General features: G+C 49.2%; 14 protein-coding genes across 14 annotated transcripts; 5 read left to right on the top strand and 9 right to left on the bottom strand.

The window, feature by feature from the left end:
• Positions 1–28: 28 nt before the first annotated feature.
• BX661DRAFT_214451 (uncharacterized protein) lies at positions 29–1,295 on the bottom strand. Its single transcript, XM_051538749.1, has one exon. The coding sequence runs from the start codon at positions 808–810 to the stop codon at positions 100–102; it is 711 nt and encodes a 236-aa protein (XP_051390541.1). The 5' UTR covers positions 811–1,295; the 3' UTR covers positions 29–99.
• An 801-nt stretch (positions 1,296–2,096) lies between these two features.
• On the top strand, positions 2,097–3,059 carry BX661DRAFT_184619 (uncharacterized protein). The gene is made up of 2 exons (XM_051536556.1): positions 2,097–2,658; positions 2,685–3,059. Exons 1-2 carry the CDS (start codon positions 2,158–2,160, stop codon positions 2,997–2,999), a joined length of 816 nt encoding a protein of 271 aa, XP_051390540.1. The 5' UTR covers positions 2,097–2,157; the 3' UTR covers positions 3,000–3,059.
• Positions 3,060–3,079: 20 nt separating this feature from the next.
• BX661DRAFT_184618 (uncharacterized protein) lies at positions 3,080–4,511 on the bottom strand (the record flags this gene model as incomplete). The annotated part of the gene is made up of 4 exons (XM_051536555.1): positions 3,080–3,282; positions 3,303–3,467; positions 3,488–3,598; positions 4,425–4,511. 4 exons carry the CDS (start codon positions 4,509–4,511, stop codon positions 3,160–3,162), a joined length of 486 nt encoding a protein of 161 aa, XP_051390539.1. The 3' UTR covers positions 3,080–3,159.
• Positions 4,512–5,086: 575 nt separating this feature from the next.
• Positions 5,087–5,877, top strand: BX661DRAFT_199298 (uncharacterized protein; the record flags this gene model as incomplete). Its single annotated transcript, XM_051538313.1, has 3 exons — positions 5,087–5,215; positions 5,357–5,478; positions 5,514–5,877. The coding sequence occupies 3 exons, from the start codon at positions 5,087–5,089 to the stop codon at positions 5,875–5,877; spliced, it is 615 nt and encodes a 204-aa protein (XP_051390538.1).
• Positions 5,878–5,960: 83 nt separating this feature from the next.
• BX661DRAFT_199297 (uncharacterized protein) lies at positions 5,961–7,282 on the bottom strand (the record flags this gene model as incomplete). Its single annotated transcript, XM_051538312.1, has 6 exons — positions 5,961–6,269; positions 6,314–6,518; positions 6,631–6,727; positions 6,756–6,946; positions 6,994–7,174; positions 7,207–7,282. 6 exons carry the CDS (start codon positions 7,280–7,282, stop codon positions 5,961–5,963), a joined length of 1,059 nt encoding a protein of 352 aa, XP_051390537.1.
• Positions 7,283–7,514: 232 nt separating this feature from the next.
• BX661DRAFT_194166 (mitochondrial hydroxyacid-oxoacid transhydrogenase) lies at positions 7,515–8,772 on the bottom strand (the record flags this gene model as incomplete). The annotated part of the gene is made up of 3 exons (XM_051537856.1): positions 7,515–7,611; positions 7,647–8,045; positions 8,072–8,772. The coding sequence occupies 3 exons, from the start codon at positions 8,770–8,772 to the stop codon at positions 7,515–7,517; spliced, it is 1,197 nt and encodes a 398-aa protein (XP_051390536.1).
• Positions 8,773–9,421: 649 nt separating this feature from the next.
• Positions 9,422–9,811, bottom strand: BX661DRAFT_144374 (acyl carrier protein-like protein; the record flags this gene model as incomplete). The annotated part of the gene is made up of 1 exon (XM_051533042.1): positions 9,422–9,811. One exon carries the CDS (start codon positions 9,809–9,811, stop codon positions 9,422–9,424), a length of 390 nt encoding a protein of 129 aa, XP_051390535.1.
• A 421-nt stretch (positions 9,812–10,232) lies between these two features.
• Positions 10,233–13,017, top strand: BX661DRAFT_184613 (methylmalonyl-coenzyme A mutase). The gene is made up of 3 exons (XM_051536554.1): positions 10,233–10,733; positions 10,833–11,456; positions 11,495–13,017. The coding sequence occupies exons 1-3, from the start codon at positions 10,524–10,526 to the stop codon at positions 12,911–12,913; spliced, it is 2,253 nt and encodes a 750-aa protein (XP_051390534.1). The 5' UTR covers positions 10,233–10,523; the 3' UTR covers positions 12,914–13,017.
• BX661DRAFT_184612 (uncharacterized protein) lies at positions 13,017–13,548 on the bottom strand. Its single transcript, XM_051536553.1, has one exon. It carries the CDS (start codon positions 13,424–13,426, stop codon positions 13,070–13,072), a length of 357 nt encoding a protein of 118 aa, XP_051390533.1. The 5' UTR covers positions 13,427–13,548; the 3' UTR covers positions 13,017–13,069.
• A 159-nt stretch (positions 13,549–13,707) lies between these two features.
• Positions 13,708–14,635, bottom strand: BX661DRAFT_163907 (ubiquitin-conjugating enzyme/RWD-like protein; the record flags this gene model as incomplete). The annotated part of the gene is made up of 2 exons (XM_051533332.1): positions 14,502–14,635; positions 13,708–14,376 (listed from the first exon to the last, which is right to left on the bottom strand). The coding sequence occupies exons 1-2, from the start codon at positions 14,502–14,504 to the stop codon at positions 13,708–13,710; spliced, it is 672 nt and encodes a 223-aa protein (XP_051390532.1). The 5' UTR covers positions 14,505–14,635.
• On the top strand, positions 14,623–16,336 carry BX661DRAFT_184609 (uncharacterized protein). The gene is made up of 2 exons (XM_051536552.1): positions 14,623–14,936; positions 15,065–16,336. Exons 1-2 carry the CDS (start codon positions 14,838–14,840, stop codon positions 16,226–16,228), a joined length of 1,263 nt encoding a protein of 420 aa, XP_051390531.1. The 5' UTR covers positions 14,623–14,837; the 3' UTR covers positions 16,229–16,336.
• BX661DRAFT_184607 (uncharacterized protein) lies at positions 16,333–17,705 on the top strand. The gene has a single exon (XM_051536551.1). It carries the CDS (start codon positions 16,382–16,384, stop codon positions 17,630–17,632), a length of 1,251 nt encoding a protein of 416 aa, XP_051390530.1. The 5' UTR covers positions 16,333–16,381; the 3' UTR covers positions 17,633–17,705.
• Positions 17,706–17,747: 42 nt separating this feature from the next.
• Positions 17,748–19,092, bottom strand: BX661DRAFT_225393 (uncharacterized protein; the record flags this gene model as incomplete). Its single annotated transcript, XM_051538939.1, has 2 exons — positions 18,586–19,092; positions 17,748–18,540 (listed from the first exon to the last, which is right to left on the bottom strand). The coding sequence occupies exons 1-2, from the start codon at positions 19,035–19,037 to the stop codon at positions 17,748–17,750; spliced, it is 1,245 nt and encodes a 414-aa protein (XP_051390529.1). The 5' UTR covers positions 19,038–19,092.
• An 867-nt stretch (positions 19,093–19,959) lies between these two features.
• BX661DRAFT_163902 (major facilitator superfamily domain-containing protein) lies at positions 19,960–21,411 on the bottom strand (the record flags this gene model as incomplete). The annotated part of the gene is made up of 1 exon (XM_051533331.1): positions 19,960–21,411. The coding sequence occupies one exon, from the start codon at positions 21,409–21,411 to the stop codon at positions 19,960–19,962; it is 1,452 nt and encodes a 483-aa protein (XP_051390528.1).
• Positions 21,412–22,656: the final 1,245 nt, after the last annotated feature.

Raw genomic sequence — 22,656 nt, 5'->3', positions numbered from 1 at the left:
TCTCCCATGTTAATGCGCACAACAACACAAGCCAGAATTCCCAAGGACAGATTCCAATGTTGACCGAGTGCCCAATGGCAAAGCGCGGCGCATCCCAGTTCAAAAACACATTCGATGCCACAAATCCTGACGAAGAGCCCATAAATATGTGAGCGTGGACGCGACAGCAGAATTAGCCACGGTCTGCGAATTTGCTGTGACAACCCACCCAGGCAAAATTCCTTGTCCAGCAAACGACCCAGCACCAACAAGACACAAGCCAAAGACCCGTACAGGCACACTGAGTGCAGCAATCATGATTACACTTCCCGTCAGGGCAACACTCATGACCAAGCACCCTGCAACCCAATGGCTGCGACACACCTTGACGATTTGCCCAGCAAATAATAGGGCAACGGTGCCACACGCCGAGGGCAGGGCACTCATGACCTGCGCTTGCGTTGGCGAGAATCCCATCTTGTTGATGACCTCGGGTGCAAACACTGACAATGAATTGCAGGCTGCACATGCTGCAAAAGTCCCAAATACCATGCACCACAATTGCCAGTCTGCCAGAGCCCGCTTAGTATCATTTATTGCCAAGTTCTCTGATCCTCCCAGTGTTTTCTCTTTGCGCTTATACGACACTATAAAATCTTCGCTTCTTGTGACAGAAACGAGCACTTTTCCGGATGATCGTGGAAAATAAAGTAGCCAAAAAACGCAACTACAATGGTGATGAGCCTTCGAGAATAAACACCCACTGCCAGTGGCTGATGGTCGGATGGTCGATGTGCGATAAGGCAGAGGCCAGGGGACCCGAAAACACATTGGCCAAGGGAAAGCTCAAATAAAAGAAGCCAACACGCGTTGTTAGCTTACGCTTGGGATAGAAAAACGACATCATAAGCAGAATTCCAGCTGTGAATCCCGATTCAGCCATGCCCAGGAGCAGTCGCATCACATAGAGCTGTGTTTTTGTGTTAATGGCTCCCTGCAATGTGCACACATACCCCAGGCAATGCCCAATGTTGGTAGCAGCCGAGATGCGCCAACACGTTTGAGCAAAAAGTTGGAAAACATCTCGAGTGAAAGAAACCCCGCCGTGTACAAAGTCGCGGCAATGTTAAAGTTGTTATTGACCATCCCCAAATCCTTTTCTAGGCCGACAACCTTGGCAACGCCAATGGAGCCGCGGTCGCTTTGGGCCAAAATAGAAAGAATAATAGCAAATATTAGAATGCGTGTGTCAATCTTCCGACAATACTTATCCAGATTTCGCTTTTTGCTGGTTGAATTGTTGTCGCTGTCGTTAGCTTTAACCGCCGTAAAGGCTTTTTTATCTACGAGCTCGCTGTCGCTCTCCAAACCCTTTCCAGTGCCCTCAGCATCGGTATGTTCAGGCTTGGATGACATAAAATATTAAAAATATTAAAAATATAAAAGTAAAAGGTAAAAAAAGACGCATCTTATAACGAAGGTCGCTAGAGAGCATTTGTGATCATTTTGTTGAGATTTTAATTTAAACAAACAGCTAATTTGGTGACTGAGAAATGGATAATAAAATTTCTACTACAAGATGTGCCTATACAAACTTATATACATTGCGATAACTACATTTATTCCACTAGTTGCCTTTTTCATTTTTTCTTCACATGGCAATAAAAATATCGAACAATGAGATTTGTCCATGACAAAATGATTAATGTTTTTTAAATTATGTGTATATATGTGCTATTCAATTTTCTTTTGATAGATCAACAGTAGTATGCCTCCTAAATTAAAATAGCTGTGAATGAGGCGTATATAGAACAAATTAACACATAATATGTTTTATAATGTGTGTATATCAAAGCATATGCATTATAATGTCAATAGCATTTCACGCAAGCCTTATTGCGGCTTATGTGTGCAAAAATTAAAACTGATATGAATCGAGTTATAGCAAACATTAGTTGATCACTATAATTTGTTCGAGCAGCTTTATAATCGAAAAACATATGTAAAATCAAGTACACGTGATAGCAACCCGTACTTAATAAAAAGGTGTAGGCAAATTTAAAAAAATGCCATTTTTTTTAGCGCGCGCTAAAAAATTCCACATTCACCAATCCGTAGGGGCATCCTGCAGAATAATTTATATATCCTTAATACATATTCCACAAAAATTTAAAAATCATGAATAATTTTGATGCCCAGCGCGAAGCATTTAAGAGGCGGATGGCCGACCAGCCAGTGATCCAACAACGACGCGCTCAGCCAAGCTCATCCATTTTCACCAACACAATTTCCACCAAACTATCCAGTCGGGTCACCCGGCCCACCGACGCCCAATCCTCGTCCAACACCGGCACAGCTGCGTCTAGATTTCACGAGGACGCGAGTATTCTCACGCGCGTGCACCAGATCATAGAATTTCTCAAAAAGTCCCAGCGACCTTGCACCACGGAGGAGATTCAGCTGCACATTCACGAGTTTAGCGAGGAAAGCCCAGAGTTCCAGCACTTATCGAATAACGCAAAAGTCATATATAGCAATCGAAACAAGACGTTTGCGTATAGACCCGAGTATGATATTAGGTCGCCCGAGGAGCTAGTTGAGTACCTGAGGAAGCTGCCGGATCGTGGCGGGCTGGAGGTCAAGAAGCTGGCGGATTCTTATTTGGCTGATATCCCAAAGGTTATCGCCGACCTGAGGAAAAACAGCTGGTTTTGGCTATCACCGAGAAGGACAAGGACAACAGGCCAAGGTATATTTTTTACAACCACATGATGCTGGACAATCCGATCGACGACGAGATGAAGGCCAGCTGGAAGAGTTTGGTTGTGCCAGAGGAGCCAGAGCTGGGCAAGGAGATGAAGAGGGCCGGGCTGAGGCAGATGAAGAAAGAGCTGCAGGAGGTCAACGACAAACCGGAGGTCAAGAAGGCCAAGCGCGCGCAGCGCATAACAAAGATCACCAACCAGCATCTGGGCGACCTTCTTGATCTCACGAAGGACTACACTCCAGACGCAAACTAAGCTTACCTTTCATCCTGTCCACAATAAATATAACATATAATGCGGGTTACGCTTGCATGCAAAAAGTTACTCGAAAAGAGGGATATTTTCCGACAAATGTATGAAAGCAAAATAGAAGAGAAAATATTTCACTATTTAAAACATTCTGAAAAGACACTGCTTACTCGGAGGACTGAGCCTTGGCAACCTGGACCGAGATGCGGTCAAGATCGCGCTGGCCGGAGGAGGTAATCTTGCGGCCACCGTTGGAGTGCTTCTCCAGAAGGCCGAGCTTCTCCAGACCCTGGACATCTTGCGAGCGACGTTGGTCGAGGCATCGGCGTGGTGGTTGGGGCGGGATCCACGGCGCTTGGCACCACCCTGACGCTTGGAAAGGGCACCAATACCGACACCACCGCGCAGGTAGATGTGGCGGGCAACCGAGGCAGCACGGACATAGAACCAGTCGGCATCCTGGGGGCACAGCTCCTTGTGGGACCGGTCTTGACGTACTCGGTCCAGGCGGGGACCTCGAGCTTACCCGACTTCTTCAGGTGAGCGGCGTACGCCTTGATAAAAGCTTGAGCGGAAACGTCCTTAACAGTGACTGCGCCAACCATCTAAAGTGTAGTCGAGTATTGTGTGGGTTTTGATTAGTGAAGGTGAGATGTTTGCAGTGGCAGAAGAAGCACAGCAGTGAGGGTAAGCATAGAGAAAGAGATGGAGATAGAGACGGCGGCGATTGTGGTTTGCGTTGGGGGTGCTGATTGCAGGCAATTCCAGCGTCAGCCAGTACGCTTTCTAAACGTCTGCTAAAGGTCTGCGAGAAATCCACCAAAAAAAGAGAACAAGGCGCGATTAAGAATAAATACACGCGCTGGGGAGATTGCACATAAAATATAAAAAGGTCGAATTGCCAATCCCAGTTTAATTTTTTAGCAGCTCTCCCAACGTGTATGGCAAATCTCATTCACCGCAAACCCTTCCCCTTATTTTTTGTAAGCTCCAAAGTCCTTAGTCCAAGAACGAGTTCTCTCAAGTCTGTCAATGGAAAATAGCAAGTATTAAACTCGGCTACCGCCTTCCACCCTATCTCGTTCCACAACAAAAGAAATAAGGCTGCGCTGTCTCTATCTCTCTCTCTATCCTCAAGCCTCGTTCCTAAACCAAGCTCCACAAGGAGCAAGGGTAGACATAGTTTTTGAATCTCGGAAAGGTGAGAATATTTGTGGCTCCGAGTACAAAAAAGGCTCACAGCGTACGCGCATAGGCTGAATCTGACGGCGCCAAAAAAAGTCGACCTTTTTATTTCGTACTGGCCTGGGTTTGTCTTCTTCGCTGCTGGCCAACTGAGTGACCCCCTTCGCCTCCAAAGTCCCTCCTATCTCTCTTTCTGAACAATAGTTGTCAAATTCGAAAAGAAAGAAATTGAGCGTAAAGCCTTACCTTTGAATATTTTAAATTTGAAAAGTTAAAAGGTATTGCTATATAGCCTGCTGCAAAGAGAAAAGAGGAGGTTTCCTTTGCTGCCATACACAGGTACGGGCCTCACATAAGGTGCTGGAATTTTTTCCTCTCCAACAACTAACACCCCCACAGCCATTAAACACTGGCAATGAATGAAGAACCAGTGAGAAAAAAAATTTCCAAGCTCAAAAAAGCAGCAGTTGGAAAAAAAAATCCGATGTTAATAGGCTCGAGCGAACTGAGGCGGGTTGTACGCTTGAGAAAAAGCAGGGCAAGCAGAGTAAAAAAAATCAAACTTGATCCGACCCTCAAACGCACCTAAGTTGCGGCTCGTGTGATTGGTAAATAATAGCTGGCCAGGGGGGGGGTGTGGGCCGGTTGGGTGGCTGAGTCGCAGCTCATATTTGTGTTGAGGGTATCACGTGTATAAATATAACATAATCAACCGAGGCTGGTGATAAATCAACGGTCGGAAATCCAAAAACGAAAAGCTCGTTGGATGTTTGCCAACTGAGCAAAAGAGGTTTCTTGTCGGCAGCTACACAAGTTGCCAAAAACAAAAGCTTCAACTATATGTGCTTTCAATTTCAATTAGCTTGTAATTTTACAATCAAAAATTATTACTATCGCAAAACACGCAAATGCAGGCTGCAACACTCAAGCAGCTGGGTCATAGTAGTCTAGCAGGCAAGACGGCGCTGGTGACTGGAGCCAGCGGCGGGATCGGGCGCGCAATAAGCTTCGAGCTGGCACGACGCGGCGCTCGCATAGTAGCCACAGGACGCAGCCGCTCTAAACTCCACGTTTTACGTGAAACCTTGAATGGGGAGCAAACCCTCGCAGCAGCAGAGCACATATCAATAGAGTGCGATGTGCGAAATAAAGACAGCGTGCGAGATTTATGCGCACAGAGCGGATCAGTGGACATTCTGGTGAATGCTGCTGGGGTATCGAGAGACGGCCTCTTGGTGCGTCAGCGGATGCAGGATATAGAGGAGATGTTGGAGACCAATTTGCTGGGCACTATGTTGTTGTGTCGGGTGGTGGCTTCGGGATGATGCGGCGTAGGGCGGGGGTTATTATTAACGTGTCTAGTGTTGTTGGGATGAGAGGCAATGTGGGCCAGTCGGCGTATGCGGCCACTAAGGCTGGTGTGATTGGGTTTTCAAAGGCGCTGGCTAAGGAGCTAGGGCCGCGTGGTATCCGGTGCAATGTGCTGGCGCCGGGGTTTATAGAGACTGAGCTTACACACGACATTTTGCAAAATCCAGTGACAAAGGCGCTAATAGAGGGTGTGCCGCTGGGTCGGGTGGGGTCGGTTGATGAAGTGGCCCACGCGGCAGCATTCTTGGCCGAGGCAGAGTACATGACGGGCCAGGTACGTGTTTATGTCGCTATTGTTATTGTTATTGTTATTGCGTCTCATGTGTAAGAGAATGTAATATTGATTCAATGCTTGTTTGGGTGTATCCTGCATATCTGTTGTGTAGGTTCTGGTCATTGATGGTGGTCTGTTTATTTAGACGAGACGTATTCATGGACGGCTGACCAAGTTCCAACGGCAAAGACGCCGAGGCCTAGGAGCAGCAGCACCGCGGATAACACCGATGTACTTGGCTCTGAGATAAACTCGCTGTCGCTCGCGCCATCATCAGCGACAGAAGCAGCAACAGGTGCAGGCAGCAGAAGTGCGGACTCGTCCTCAGTCTTCCGTCCCCACCACTTGTACGGTGACACCAGCTGCAAATAGATGACTCCAGGAAGGCCAAAGACCATGAGACTCGATGCCGCTGTGCCAATAAGTTTGAACACAAATCCCAGATCCTCGACAGCGACAGCCACGCCGACGGTCGCAGCGAACATGCCACAGTTATGCCATGGAACTTAGCTGGCTGCTCATCCACCGACACACACAAGGCATCGGCCAGCAGATCGCGCACGGGATAGAACTGCATTGGATACGTCAGTGCCAGGGTGAATGCCAGCAGGGCACGAGCCACGTTAGCCCAGCCGTCGTCGGAGGCAAAGTTGTTGAGCAAGTTGGGCTGCGTTTCCAAGCCGAATACGCGGTAGCTGATGATGGCGAAGGCCAAGTATATCAACAGTGCCGTGGCAGTGGCAAAGCGCGTGGCCCACGCCCAGTTTCCCATGTCTTCTCCCGCAACGTACCATATGATGGAAGCACGTCTGCTGGCAGGCGTAGGCGAACGCAATGACGCCGATGGCCGGCAGAACGCTGGGACCCCAGATGGGAGTGGGCGCCGGCTCCGGCTGCGCATAGGCTGCGCCGCGCACAGCCACTATGAGGACAATCATCGGCAGACACATGATGGAGAGCGCCGAGGGGCCGTGAGGGGGCCAATGTGCGGAAGAACAGCAGCGGCAGGGCCAGTGAGCAGGCCGCTGCAATAATAACGATGTTTCGCGAGCCCCACAGTGATCCAGGGCCGACGAGTGCCTGGACGAGCGATGAGCCCAGGTCGCCGATGATGATGAGATAGCTGATGCAGCTGCCCAGCGAAGTGACCGTCAGTGCGAATGCCAGCACATGATGTCCCCAGTGGCCCAAGGCTGCGCCGATACCGACTCGTACTTGTACCGCGATGTGCGCCGGCCGCTGTAGATGAGCGTGTTAAGGGAGAGGTTGCTTAGCAGTGCAACGGCTACTAACGTGAATATGCCAAAGTAAAACCCGGCTTCTTTGAGCGCATAGGGCAGGGCCAGGATACCTGACCCCACGATCGTGTTGACCAGATTGAACCCGGCACCCAGCGGCGACGATGAGGGCGTGATGACGACGGCGGCAGTGCGCCAGAGTTGTGCGGTGGCCGTGTCATTTGTATGCGACGATAGAAAGAGAGAGAGAAAAGGGTACTTTGAAATTTAGAATATATTTTTTATGTATGTGTTTATTAAAATATCATTAAGGAATGCAAGAAGCATAACCGCAAATTGGACGCACATGCAAATGTACTACACATCCGCTCGTTTTTTTTCGCGGGGAGCCTTTGCGCGACCTTGGCTATGGATGGCGTAACTTTCCAAAAGGAAATATGTGCTCCACTTAATTTAGTAATTCTTGAGCGAGCGCTCCAGAATAGCAGCGATCTGCTCTGCGCCGACTTGGCGTGGCGACAGCTTAAGCACGCGGTGCTGCGGAAGAATGCTCTCCACCAGAGCACCGATATCGAGTGCCCATACCCGAAGGCGGCAATGCCATTGGGTACACCCAGGCGCTCAAGGAACTTACGCAGGGCATCAGCCAGTACAGCGCCGGCATCCTCCTTGCGCGCACGAGTGATGTCTGCGCCCAGCACCTCAGCGATCTCCAAATGGCGCTCTGGGAACAGAGCGCCGGTGAACTCTGCGACAGCCGGACTAGTGACAGCCACGCTGATGCCGTGCGGACACAGCGGGTGGTCCTGTGGGTACTCCGGGTGGAAGTACGTCTTGTTGAGCCCTGAAATACCGTAGCTGCAGCCATGCATCAGATGGACGCCACCGTTACCGAAGCCGATGCCGGCGTATGCGGCAGCCAGTGTCATTTCCTCGTGCGCCTGCAGGTCGTCGGCGGAGGCGACCGAACGTGGAGCGCCTTGGCTACCATGCGCAGGGCACGGGATGACCAGATGTCGCTGATTGGATTGGAGCCCTGGTAGGCCGGGCGCAGGAGCGGATTGGTGGGCGCTGGGCCACGCTGGTGGTAGGGGATGGCAGTGTAGGACTCGATCGCGTGGCAGAGCACATCGAGCCCCGATGCCAGCCGCACCTGCTGCGGCATTGTGCGCGTGTTCAGCGGGTCAATAATACCCAGGAGTGGCTTGAGCGCGCGGTCGGCAATGCCAGTCTTAGCACCCTTAGACTTGAGGTCAAAGATCGCCGATCCCGTGCACTCCGACCCTGTGCCTGCGGTCGTCGGCACGGCAATCAGTGGCAGCAGAGGCCGGTCCACGGCTCTGCCCTTGCCGAGCGGCGCATTGACAAAGTCCAGCAGCTGCGCGTCGCCGAATACCGTGTACAGGTTGGCCGCCTTGGCCGTGTCTATTGTGGATCCGCCACCAACAGCGACAATCGCGTCTGGCTGGTACTTCCTCGCAGCATCGATTGCCTGCTGGAAGCTGACATCTGAGGGCTCCACACGGACATCCTTGTACACTATGTGCGGGACGTTGGCGCGATCCAGGGACTCGACAACAGTCTTGAGTGGCGCTAGCTTGAAAATATTGGGGTCGGTGAAGACCATTACACGCTTGGCGCGCAGATTGGCCAGATCCATGCCGATTTCGCGCGTGGCGCCGGCGCCCACACGTATCGTGCTGGTGGCCATTTCAAAGCATACTCGGGCCGTGGCGTCTCCTGCGTATTGTGACGCTTGCTGCTGCCTTTGCTGTTACATGTGTGCTTGTGTGTGACACCCATGCGGCCTGAGTGCGCCGGGCATGTGCATGAGCTGCCTACCATGCGCATTAGGTTGGTGACAGACTTTGCTGAGTGTCGAATTGATGAGGCCATGTCCAATCTGTATTTGCTTGACTTACAGCGTTTAAGAAGGAATGATGGAGGATATGGTGGTGCGGGTTTTCGGGTGTGGATAAGCGCTTGTCGGCCTGAGCGTTTTTATAGTCGATGGGATGCTCTTTCTTTCGGGGGGGGTTTTTTAAAATGATGTGTTCGGCCAATTTTCATTTTGGTTCACACACTTCAAATGGCACTTCAAATGATAGCCTGCATAATGGTCATGTGTTATTGCATTATTGATCCATGCTCTTGCGTGTGCCCTCATCCCAATTCCAATATCCCAGAGACAAACGCAGAAGGGCCCGAGTTTGGTTAAACAAAGTTAAAACAACTATCCTGCTTGCTTGCTTGCGCTGGTCGATTAGATACATGAATCAAAATCCAAATCAAATAAAAATAAACACGTTTTTATAAGCCCAAAAAAGAAAAAGATAAGCGAGAGAGAGAGAAAGATATATTTAGTGAGCGTCCTCGCGGTGGGAGATATAGTCAATAGCCTCCTTCACGCTGGTGATCTTATCAGCCTCATCATCGGGAATCTCCACCGAGAACTCCTCCTCAATCGCCATAACAACCTCTACAGTATCCAGGCTATCCAGACCCAGGTCCTTGTTGAAATCAGCCACCGCCGACATCTTCTCCTGGTTAACCTTGTCGAAATCCTGCAGAACCTGGAAAATACGGCTCTGAATGTCATCGCGAGACAGAGCTCCACCAGCAGAGTACCAGCGAGTCATGGAGGGCATGACAAACTTGGCGCTGATCGCAGTTTGGCGGGGCACAGCGACGCTAGTGCGCAGAGCGGCAGTGGCGGCAGTGCTGAGACGGAGAGACGCAAGGCGGAACATATTTTATAAGGATAGAAATTTAAATAGGATGGATTGGATTTTTATACAAGGATGTAAAACGAAATTCTATTAAAAAAATATGTGGAAAGAAAAGAAAAGTAAAAAATCGTATTATGTTTGCCTGCAAATTGAAACAACGAAATTCAAATTCGCAAGATTGCACGCTAAAAAAATAAATTAAAGTGTTGGCTGATGTTTTATAAACACAAGCACATTAAAGCATTGCTTGCTTGCTTATCACAATTCGCACTTTTTTCCATCTCAAAAAAATTAACCAAAACGTTAATCTTGGATTTGAATCAGCAATATAAAGGTCATGTGCAGCGAAGGAAAATATCCCGCAGCTTTGAGCTATATATATGGTCCTACTCTCCGAGATAAAAAAGCACATTCTTTATCATGAATGGATTGCCCTATACACCCTAATAACGCGCGTGTGAACAAAAGAAATATACACCACACAATTCCTGATTGCGCTGTGTGACGGTAAATAACGGAAGAGCGATAAGAAAAATAATCAAAACTTAAAAAAAAGAGAATATAACTTTCGAACTTGAATTATTTTTTCTGTATTTTATCTGACCGCACACACCTTCCTCCCCTTTCTTTTCTTGTTTTTCTTTTGTTTCTGTTTCGTAAAAAGAGTTGTCTTTTGTATCCCGCCCAACCTGTACTCTTCTTCAATTACACACACCACTTATATTTATCTATTATGTTATCCGCCGCTTTAAACCTGCAAAAGCAGCGCAGCCTCCCGATGTCACGCACCGCTATGCGGGTGCTGACTCCGACCACCACCCGGCACGCGGTTAACTACAGCAGCCAAGTAAAGCCTCCTCTTGATCCCGAGTGGGTCAAGCTTGCCACTAAGGAGTGCAAGGGCAAGGACCCCAAGGAGATTCTCACATGGGATACACTCGAGGTAAATATACAGCCAACGAACAAGCAGCACATGGCAAAGCAAAAATATTCAAAGGCAACAAAAACTAACAGACCATAGTTTTAATTTTCTTTCATATAGGGGATCCCTGTCAAGCCTGTCTACACCGCCGCCGACACGGTGGGCCTCAAGGCCGAGCTCCCTGGCGTCTACCCCTACACGCGTGGGCCCTACGCTACAATGTACACGCACCGCCCGTGGACTATCCGGCAGTACGCCGGTTTCAGTACCGTGGAGGAGAGTAACCGCTTCTACAAGGCCAATCTGGCAGCCGGACAGCAGGGTCTCTCTGTGGCCTTTGATCTGGCCACGCACCGCGGGTACGATTCCGACCACCCGCGTGTCGTTGGGGACGTCGGAATGGCTGGTGTCGCCATCGACTCAGTCGAGGACATGAAGATCCTGTTTGACGGGATCTCGCTGAAGGACGTATCCGTGTCTATGACTATGAACGGCGCTGTGCTGCCGATCCTGGCCATGTACATTGTGGCGGCGGAGGAGCAGGGCGCCGCACTAGACGAAATGAAGGGCACGATCCAGAACGATATCCTGAAGGAGTTCATGGTGCGCAACACCTTCATCTACCCCCCAGAGCCCTCGATGCGCATCATTGGCGATATCTTTGCGTTCACGGCCAAGAACATGCCCAAGTACAACTCCATCTCGATCTCCGGCTACCACCTGCAGGAGGCTGGCGCCAACAGCGTCCTCGAGTGCGCTTCACGATCGCCGACGGTATCGAGTACGTGCGGCGCGGAATCTCCGCTGGCATGACGGTCGACCAGTTCGCCCCGCGGCTGTCGTTCTTCTGGTGCATTGGCATGAACTTCTACATGGAGATCGCCAAGTTGCGCGCGGCACGCCGGCTATGGGCGCACCTGGTAAAGGAGAAGTTCAACCCGAAGAACCCCAAGTCAATGATGCTGCGGACACACTCACAGACCTCCGGCTGGTCGTTGACCGAACAGGATCCGTACAACAATGTCGTGCGCACAACTGTTGAGGCCATGGCTGCGACGCTCGGCGGCACCCAGTCGCTGCACACGAATGCCCTGGATGAGGCCATTGGCCTGCCGACCAAGTTCAGCGCCCGCATTGCGCGTAACACGCAGCTGATCCTGCAGGAGGAAGCTTGCATTCCGCGCGTGGCCGACCCCTGGGCTGGCTCATACATGATGGAGTCCCTGACCAACGATGTCTACGAGAGCGCGCTTGAGATTATCAACGAGGTCGAGGCGCTCGGCGGCATGGCCAAGGCGATTGCCTCGGGAATGCCCAAGATGCGCATTGAGGAGAGCGCTGCCAAGCGGCAGGCGCAGATTGACTCTGCACAGACCGCCATTGTGGGTGTCAACAAGTACCGCGTCAGCGATGAAGACGCCAATGATGGCAAGGTTGAGGTGCTGTCGATTGACAACCGCGAGGTCCTCAGGGGGCAGTGCGAGAGGCTGGACAGGCTGCGGAAAACCCGCGACGAGGCCATGGCGCAAAAGTCCCTAGATGCCATTACCCGTGCTATGGAGCAGCCCGGAGAGAACCTGCTTGCCCTGGCTATGGATGCCGCGCGCGCACGCTGCTCTGTTGGCGAGATCTCGCATGCCATTGAGAAGGTTGTTGGTCGCTACAAGCCCGAGGTCAAGCTGGTCAGCGGCACGTACAAGGCTGAGTACGCCAAGGCGCAGGACCCCAATGGCTCCGATCCCATCGCCGAGACCATCGCCATGTCTGATGAGTTTGCTGCCAAGTGGGGCCGCCGCCCGCGCGTGCTCGTTGTAAAGATGGGCCAGGATGGCCACGATCGCGGCGCCAAGGTTGTTGCCTCCGGGTATGCTGATCTGGGCTTTGACGTCGATGTCGGTCCGCTGTTCCAGACCCCTGCCGAGGCTGCTCGCCAGGCGGTGGACTCTGACGTCCATGTCATTGGTGCCTCTTCACTGGCTGCTGGACACAAGACGCTGGTGCCGCAGCTGGTCGAGGAGCTGCGCAAGCTTGGCGCCCCCGAGATCATGGTCATTGCTGGCGGCGTCATCCCCAAGCAGGACTATCAGTTCCTGTTTGACAACGGCTGCGCGGCTGTCTACGGCCCTGGAACCCGAATCCCCGATTCTGCCCAGGACATGATCCGCAAGGTCGATGCCATTCTGAGCAAGTCTGAAGCCTAGAGGCTCGAATAAAGTCTTTTCTTTCCGCTTCCCAACATATATACAAACAAAAAACAAGCAAACAAAAACAAACCACCACCTTATGTAAAGATAAATAAAGCTATTTTTCCAATTATTCTATTTGCAAAAGAATCAAAAATCAAAAAGACACCCTCTCTACACACGGCCATCGATAAACTTATCCAGGAACTTTGTCGGCTGAGGCACCTGCTCGTTAGAGTCAAAGTAACGCAGTACATGGCTGTACTGCTTCCACACGTTGTATGTCTCCTCGAACTCAATCCTCCCCTTGAACAAAAGCACATCGATGGTGCGTGGGTCTGACACAAAGCGGTTCTTCTCGAAATGCTCGCGAATCTTTGAGCGCACAACCGATTGCGGCAGGGACAAATGGTAGTCTATCATGATTTGCGGCACATTCTTCTGCCACAGCCGGTACAGGTGGATTGCCCGGAGGCGCGCTTCCGCCAGCGAAGACGATGATTTTGTGACCAACGGTTGAATGAGCGGCATGTTTTTTGAAACGAAAACGAGGTGGATGTGGTTTTAAAGTAAATAAAAGAAACTTGGATTTAGAGAGAGTTGAGCAATAAAATGAAGTAAAATGAAACGAATTGGACGCAATAAAAAGATAAAAGAGTGCTAAAAAAGAGAGAAAGCGTGACCATGATAACCACCAACTTTCACCTAGTACGACCCGCCTTTTTTAAAAAGATGTGATCAAAAAGATAATCTAATCTGGGAAAGGAGGGAAAGTGGGTTATGTTTCTCACGTTGTTTTTCCCCTTTCTTTCTCATAGCCGTTTCAAGTTGATCCGGCGGTTGTCCTTTTCCCGTTTCCTATCGGCAGCGTTGGATTTGGTATCTCTGGATCCAACTGGTGGCAATTTCATCTGCGCCGATACACTCTGCAGACCAGTCGCCGGCGAATCCAAGTTTCCCGATCCCTTATTAATTTCCACCGCTGCCGCTCCCGTAGCAACCGCGCCCCTGGTACCCCTTTTCATCGCATGTATCTCCGTCATCAACCTCGCATGCTTAGCGTACTCATCGTACCTTTCCAAAAGCAGCTTCCCAGCCTCCTCGTTCAACGCCGACTCTGGGTTCGGATATATCAACAGGCACTTTACAGTCACCAAAACATGTTCAATACCGTAGTGCTTCTGCCAGTCCTTCTTCAAAGTGCTCACACAAATCTCACCGTGTTCTGAAATATTTGGGTGAAAGATCTTGGTCATGAAAATGCCTTTGGGCGGTGTTTCGGGAAAGCGCTCGTCGATGGTTAGCCGGACGTGGAACTTTCCGCCCTCATAGGGTGTGTCTGTGGGTCCGTCAATGCACGCGTTGATCTCGGTGAGAGTATCCTCGTTGACGGTGATGTGGATGCCTTCGGGCGGGGTGGTTTGCAGTTTGTTGAGCTCGTTGACGAGCCGCCGGAGTGTCGATGCTTTAAGACGCTGCGACTAATGGAAGTGGGTGTGAGTGTGGATGTGGATGTGGTGGAGGGGCGCGTGGGTTAGCTGCTGGTGCTATGGTGTGCTGTGTTGGCCAGGTTGCGAGTGGCTGCGTGAATTGAACGACAAATTACCATTTTTCCAGCTCTTTGGGGTCTTCGTTGTGAATTAGGAAAGAAAAAGAAAAAGAAACAACACAAAGCTGGACTTGAACACAAGACCGATTGACCCTTTCCTGTTTGTTTTTGGCTCGCACGCTCTCCGTTTTATTGTTATTTTGCATTTATCTTGCATTTGATCAAGGGTGGATGAGTGACGCAGCAATAAAACAGTCGATTTTTCACCTTCTTTTCCGAAGCCAATTTTAAATTTTCCCACTTTTTCCCTGGCCTTTGCATTTCATAGTTACACCCTGCCGAATTCTTCTTTCTAATACCCCCTTTTGCTCTCTCCTTTAATACTGTCGCTCGATGACCACCTCCAACACAGTCGCAACGTTGCCAGAGGAGCTGTACATACTGGTTTTCAAGCAGCTTCCTGGATTCCGGGATGTCTGCGAATGCAGCAGGGCAAGTTTTTCCTCAACCCTCATTTAATTTTTTATTCGAGCTGAAATACATATTTTCCTTTTTACATAGCCAGCCGCTAAGCAAAATCAAGGATACTTCAATTTTTCAATCATACGATATCATATTAGGTGTGTCGACAATGGCGCGTGTTTGCGGACAGCGATCCTGTCTGGGGCGCGCTTCTCCGCCAAAACCTTGTCAACACAAGCGACGACGATCTCTGCAACCACATTGACGACAGCCACGCGAGGCTTCCCAAACACAAGCGCATATTCGCCACCTGGTACCAGCGCTATCGCGGATTCACAGACAGCTACACGCGTATGCGGCGGGCGGTCCAAAAGCTCGAAATGTGGGCGCACGACCACAGCCCGCAGCTCCTGCGCAGCCTGTCCCCGGGGCTCGGCTGGATGGGCAGCGAGTCCGTGCCTGTGAGAGAGCTCCTGCGTGTCGTCAGTGATTCCCCAGCCATGCGTGATTTCCTCATGGCCTACCATATGCATGACGGCCAGCGGCGCCAGGAGCGATTTCTGGATTTTGGGCTGTTCGGGTCCTATCTGTGCTATGGTGAGTTCTGCTCGCTTTCTTGGCTGTCTTCGCGTATGCTGCAGGTTGTCGCCATGGGCCAGTTCAAGATCCTGGTGTTCGCCTGGTGCAATGCCACGAGGAACTATCTGGGCATTCTGGTCGACTGCCCTGCGAGCTGTACGCAGCAGATCCTGCATCATGTTGTTCAGCTGCAGCCGCAGAGCTTCAGGTTTGTCGACAAGGGTCTGTTTGGCGACTTCTTCTCCGCATACGTCGATGCCCTGGCTGACGGCCACCATGACATTGACAACGGCGCCATCTGCATGATGCCGAACTGCGGGCCCAACACCAGCACCAGCGTCTCCCACGGTATCCGCACAACCGTCTCCGTAATGTTCTGCTCCGACGAAACCTCGCGTTTCCGCGTCTACCGCTACCAAGTGACATTTGAAATCGTCGATCCTGAGGAGCTTGGCTTTGATTCTGTGCAGTTGAAGGACCGCCATTGGCTTGTGCATTATAGCGACGAGCAGCTTGCGCAGAGTGGTGGACCTGGGGTTATTGGCCAGTTGCCGGTTCTTTCAAGGGAGTCGCCGTATTATAGGTATTGCTCGAGGATGCAGGATGAGGAAGGTGGGCCTGCGGTGGTGGCGTTTGAGGGCCATTTCACTATGGTTCCTGGGACTCTGGAGGAGCCGCTGGGCCAAGATATGATCTTGTTTGTGCCGTATGTAGAGGTCCCCATGCCTTTGGAGGTACTCTAGTCACTTGATATTACCCCCATACGTGTTACCTACTATGAGATCACCTTTACATTCTTGGAATAACTAATTTCTTCCCACTGTTTTTTCTTGTGGTAAAACTAGATATATTATTATTTTTAATTTTTGCATCTACCATTTATTTGAAAAAAGAGTATGAGCCAACGACCCTTAAACAGAGACTCTGATCCTAAGCGGGTGCGTTTTGCTCCCGGAAGCAGCTCCCGACCGCAGCAAACCCCCAAAGCAAACGTGTCATTTTATGGCAACGACATCCCAGTATCTGCGCTAAACGACGAGTACAGCGAGTACAGTGACGACAACGATGCACTCGAGGCTGACATTACAAGCAGCCGGCGGCGAGCCCGTCGAGTCAACATGGATGGCTACAACAGCGATGCCAGCGACCAAGACGAAGTTGGAAACCAAAGCGACCTCAGCGACGAAGCAGACGAACTAGGCGAAAATCCCACCAGAGAAGATTTAAATAACGAAATCGAATCAAACGATGAGGATATGTTTGTGGACTCTTCTGGTGCTGTGCCAGAAGGGGAATCCTCTTTGGCGGCCAAAAAGAAGCGCAAGAGGTTTCTTGATATTGCTGATATTGAGGGCCAGGAGATGAGCTCGACTTCGCGCGTGGAAGATGGGTTTGGAAGTTCCGGTGACCGCAAGGGTAAGCGGGCTGAGGGCGGGGATTCGGAGGACGATGAGGGTGAAGGGAAGGTGAGGATCGAGGCTTTCAACATGAAGGATGATTTAGAGGAAGGTCAGTTTGACGCCAATGGGAATTTTGTCTGGAACAAGAAGGACCCACAGACATACCAGGACAGCTGGCTCGACGGGATCTCCAAAACAGCCATTGAGCGCGCGCGCGAATCCAAAGCCAAACAAGATAGGGAACCTCCCCAAAATAATTATTCCAACAGCGGGTCCTCGACTGCTGTGCCCTGGGACACGGTATCTAACGATGATATTTCCCTGGCGATTATTAATTTACTGCAGCCGCGCGAAACCGTGCTGAATGCTTTGGCGAGGATCGGCGGTCCGAAGAAAAAAGTCAAGAATAAGTGGAGCAAAAAGGCCAAGGCCAAGGCCAAAGCGGCAACAGATGAGGACGGGGGTGATGGGGAGCAGGAGAGGGAGAGGAGAGGGGCGATTGAGCAGTTGACGGAGCTCGCTGACCGCGCAATGGCCAGGGGTCTGGTCAATATTTATGACGAAACGTATGAGCAGCTTGTGCGCCAGATGCGCATGGCTAACCGGATTGGAGATGACTGGGAGGTCGGGACATTTCTGCCTACGCTGGCCATGCCATTGACACCTGCAACCGCATATGCTCCCTCTGGTGCTGGTGACGGGGGAGAAGCCGGAGGTCTTCTTGACGACCTGGATGATCTCATTTAGGCAGTAATTTGGCTTTACGAGTAAAAATATAATATAGCTTTTGACAGAAACAATTGATATTACAAATAAAATTCATTACAGAAATAAAAAACACTGTGCACCGCAGCAGGTATAGTTACCCGTTGACAAACCACAAGATGAGGCCGGCGTATCTACAGTAATGATCGGCTTCCAGAACCTTGTTCACTTCGCTGTTCAGCTCGTCCCTGTAAATGCGGCCAACCTTGCATCTGGTGAATTGACGACAGGCAATCGCAAGCAGCGCGGCAATCTCGGCCACATTCTCCTTCCGAAATCCCGCGTCAACATGCAACCCCAAGTTCTGGAAATACTTGCCAAAAACGCCATTAGAAGCGTACATATAATTGACCAGTTCAGTGCCACTCTTGCCATCAATAGCAGGCGCGTCATTAGACAGCTCGCAGTTCAGACTGCGCAGATGAGGCGCGCGCTGCAGAACTGTGACAATATCTGCAAAATCCAGCGTGCAATCAGCAATGTGGATGATCTGAATGGTGCTGAACATCGAGTAAGTCCGCGCTGCGCTCATGAATGTGGATCCGGGTAGCTTGCCGCGGAATTCAAATCTGGCAATTGAACTGGAAGTGGTGGCCGCTGCCATGGTCTGAGACAAAAACGCATCGACATCGGACAATGGTGTCAATGTGCGGGCATGTGTGACGGTGTCGAATTTCTCGCCGATGGATTGCAGGCGAGCAAACCTGGTGGTGTCTGCGAAAATACAGTATCTAGTTGCGATGTCCATGAATTCAGAATCAATGCTGATGCTCAGCTTTTCGAGCGTATCGCTATTGCCCCTGAAAAGAACATCATCGTCGAACGGGTACCCACTATCAAATTCGAGCAATTGGAGCTTTGGAAAGTGCACTATGCGCCCAACGGAACGCCTCACCGGTTCTGTTGCTGCTGGAGTTCACCGTATGTCTATGTACGTCCCGCGATAAACAATGGACTCCAGACGCGGGTAAACCACAGGCTCTCCTTGGCTGTTGTAAAGTAGCAGTTCTGCATTGCCCTTGTTAAAATCCGAAACCTTCAGCTTCCTGAGCGACTTGGAATTTTGGCGAATGCACTCAATAAACCGCGTATTCTGAACTGCGCTTCCAAATGAAATATGAGTAATGTCGGAGAAACCTGGCTGAGTGAGAGCCAGCGGCCAGCTGGGAAACAAGTAGACCGGGGGATGAACAAGGCTGAATTTGATTTCAAGGTTGGCACAGGTCTTGGACATGAATGCGGAGCGCCAAGCGTGGTAGCAGTGGATGATGGCTGATGCCAGCCTCGGGTTGCTTTCATAGTCGGACCGGTTGGTATTCAAGTGGGATACGACAACGGACCCAATGATGGACCAGGGCAAGGTTTGGAATGTGGAATATGTACTCATCTTTGTTAAAAAATAAGAGTGTGGATAAAATGAATTGTGGAATAGATACAGAGAGTAGAGCAAGCACTGAGGAAAAAAAGGACACGGCTGAGAGAATATATGGTTTGAGAACTGCTGCTCTGCTGCGGACGAAAAAAAGGTCTGGACATGCTTCTTCCATGTATACTGGTGGTCAGAATTTTATTAAAAGAATAGCCAAAAAAGCTTTCATGTATTTCTATGCGCGAGCTGTTTACGTGTGGGGATCGGCATTATTGCAGCTCCGTGAACAATGCTTTTTTTGGATCTGTTCATTTAAACAAAAAAGGAAATTATTTATGCTTTTAGGGGCCGAAAGTCAGGGGTAGGAGGGGGCTTGTGCACATTTCCCCTGTTTTACCTCTTTTTTTGGGGAGGTCCGTTTCTCCCGTCATTTTTGTTTTTGCTCAGCTGAACATGCCATTTGGCCTGTCTGCAATTTTCTTGACGATATTGCGCGCCTGCCACATTGCGATCGAGTACAAAAGAAAAAAGCAAATGCAACCGGCCTATGGCCTATGGTCTGTGGTCTATGAACTTTGGATTGTAGACCGTGGACCATGTACTTATGGACTATGGACTATGGTCTGGTAGAATAAAATAATGATTTAGACTATAACCATAAAGGGGTTTTGTCTTAGTGTTTGTGCTCTCGATCATTGTTGTTTGCACTCAGAACAGAACGTGTTAGGGGGGAAGGCTAGTTTATTAACCATGTAATGCTAGCGTTGGGGAACATTGCGTGGCTTTTTTGTGCCGAACGCTGCATTGCGCAAAGCGATGGCGTGGTGAAAGAGGTGTTTTCAGTTATATTTTTGTAGAACAATTTATTTCTCACCCGCGTCCAAGTGCCATTTATTCAAATACAGCTCAAACTTTAACACACAAGAATAAAAATAGAATATCAATATACAAAGCGGAAACCTGGCTTGTCAAACCCTATCTGATGCTGTTGGTCGTCCAAACGGCGGTTCCTGCGTCCCATGTTAATGCGCACAACAACACAAGCCAGAATTCCCAAGGACAGAGTTCCAATGTTGACCGAGTGCCCAATGGCAAAGCGCGGCGCATCCCAGTTCAAAAACACATTCGATGCCACAAATCCTGACGAAGAGCCCATAAATACTGTGAGCGTGGACGCGACAGCAGAATTAGCCACGGTCTGCGAATTTGCTGTGACAACCCACCCAGGCAAAATTCCTTGTCCAGCAAACGACCCAGCACCAACAAGACACAAGCCAAAGACCCGTACAGGCACACTGAGTGCAGCAATCATGATTACACTTCCCATCAGGGCAACACTCATGACCAAGCACCCTGCAACCCAATGGCTGCGACACACCTTGACGATTTGCCCAGCAAATAATAGGGCAACGGTGCCACACGCCGAGGGCAGGGCACTCATGACCTGCGCTTGCGTTGGCGAGAATCCCATCTTGTTGATGACCTCGGGTGCAAACACTGACAATGAATTGCAGGCTGCACATGCTGCAAAAGTCCCAAATACCATGCACCACAATTGCCAGTCTGCCAGAGCCCGCTTAGTATCATTCATTGCCAAGTTCTCTGATCCTCCCAGTGTTTTCTCTTTGCGCTTATACGACACTATAAAATCTTTCGCTTCTTGTGACAGAAACGAGCACTTTTCCGGATGATCGTGGAAAATAAAGTAGCCAAAAAACGCAACTACAATGGTGATGAGCCCTTCGAGAATAAACACCCACTGCCAGTGGCTGATGGTCGGATGGTCGATGTGCGATAAGGCAGAGGCCAGGGGACCCGAAAACACATTGGCCAAGGGAAAGCTCAAATAAAAGAAGCCAACACGCGTTGTTAGCTTACGCTTGGGATAGAAAAACGACATCATAAGCAGAATTCCAGCTGTGAATCCCGATTCAGCCATGCCCAGGAGCAGTCGCATCACATAGAGCTGTGTTTTTGTGTTAATGGCTCCCTGCAATGTGCACACGATACCCCAGGCAATGCCCAATGTTGGTAGCAGCCGAGATGCGCCAACACGTTTGAGCAAAAAGTTGGAAAACATCTCGAGTGAAAGAAACCCCGCCGTGTACAAAGTCGCGGCAATGTTAAAGTTGTTATTGACCATCCCCAAATCCTTTTCTAGGCCGACAACCTTGGCAACGCCAATGGAGCCGCGGTCGCTTTGGGCCAAAATAGAAAGAATAATAGCAAATATTAGAATGCGTGTGTCAATCTTCCGACAATACTTATCCAGATTTCGCTTTTTGCTGGTTGAATTGTTGTCGCTGTCGTTAGCTTTAACCGCCGTAAAGGCTTTTTTATCTACGAGCTCGCTGTCGCTCTCCGAGCCCTTTACAGTGGTGTTGGCGTCCATGTTCTTAGAATTTGACAACATTGAATAACACAAATAGTTGGAAAAAGACGTAAAAAGATAAAGCTACGTGTGCAGAAATATAATGGATGACTGAGAAATAATAAATGTAATAAATTTAATGGAGGGAATTTGTCGGTTTGAAAGGAAAAAATTGGTAATTTCTGATCGCGCGCGCATTTTCATACAAACAATGATAAAGTAAGGTCGTTCTAATAAAAAATGTTTAATTGATAAACGATAGAAGCTAATAGGTTATTATCACAAGACGTATTATCAAAATTGAGGGTGATACTTTATCAAAGCTACAATGGTATACTATTCTTTTCATTTTTCAACATATAATAATGTAAATAAAACAATTAAAGTTAAAAAAAGGCAGTACATACTAATTTATTATATATAAACTGGCCCCAATTTACGCACTATTTGATTAACTTTATAAAACAAAATAAAATAAAAACCATAAATAAATTGGGAAATTGGGAAAATTCAACAAAAGGATATGTATTATTATGTTTTGAAAACCCAACTGTTATAATAAGAGGGGGGTGTGAGGAGCACTAGTTATCTAGTGTTAGAAAAGTAGGGGTGATTTTATAAAAGGTTTTATTACTGATGTTTCTAAAGTACTACTAGCGCCGGCCTTGTCATATATATGCCTTGTCGCCTTTGTTGTGCACATTGTCAATTGTGCGCTCTGTTGGGGAGAACTGGATCTTCTGCGAGCAGACCAGTATCTTGGCAAGTCAATGTTGTGGTTTTTGCGTGCGTACGCTCATGCGTGTGCATTGCAAAATGGGGAGCATGTTTGGGAATCAATGTAATGCCTCCCTAATTTACGCCTGCATTATCCAATTAGCGTCCTATCAATCGGCACGCAGGTGGAAACCTGTTTCGCGATTCTCGACCTCAACATCCACTTCCATATCTTCAGTCTGTGCAACAGGATAATCTGTAATTTTATCATGATCAAAATAATTAAATCTCCAATGGAGCGAGGGTAACTGTAACTGTAACTGTATATAAAAATAAAATTAAACTAAATATGAGAAAATTAAAAAGTATCTCGTAAGTATAATACACCTTAACTTGCTTTTTATTTGGTGTTTTTGGATCCTGTTTAACTAGATGCATTTTAAACTTAAAGCCATTCGAATTACTAAAAATAAAAGTAGCAGCTCTACCTTTGATTTCGTCCAGATTGAAAACGGCTCGGACTGGTTATCATTATTTAACAGCAAGTTA

The sequence above is a fragment of the Kickxella alabastrina genome, assembly GCF_025024165.1.
Source record: "Kickxella alabastrina strain RSA 675 chromosome Unknown BX661scaffold_16, whole genome shotgun sequence".
NCBI classification, from domain to species: domain Eukaryota; kingdom Fungi; phylum Kickxellomycota; class Kickxellomycetes; order Kickxellales; family Kickxellaceae; genus Kickxella; species Kickxella alabastrina.
The sequence above is the reverse complement of the archived record's forward strand: the minus strand, read 5'-3'. Positions and strand labels throughout refer to the sequence as shown.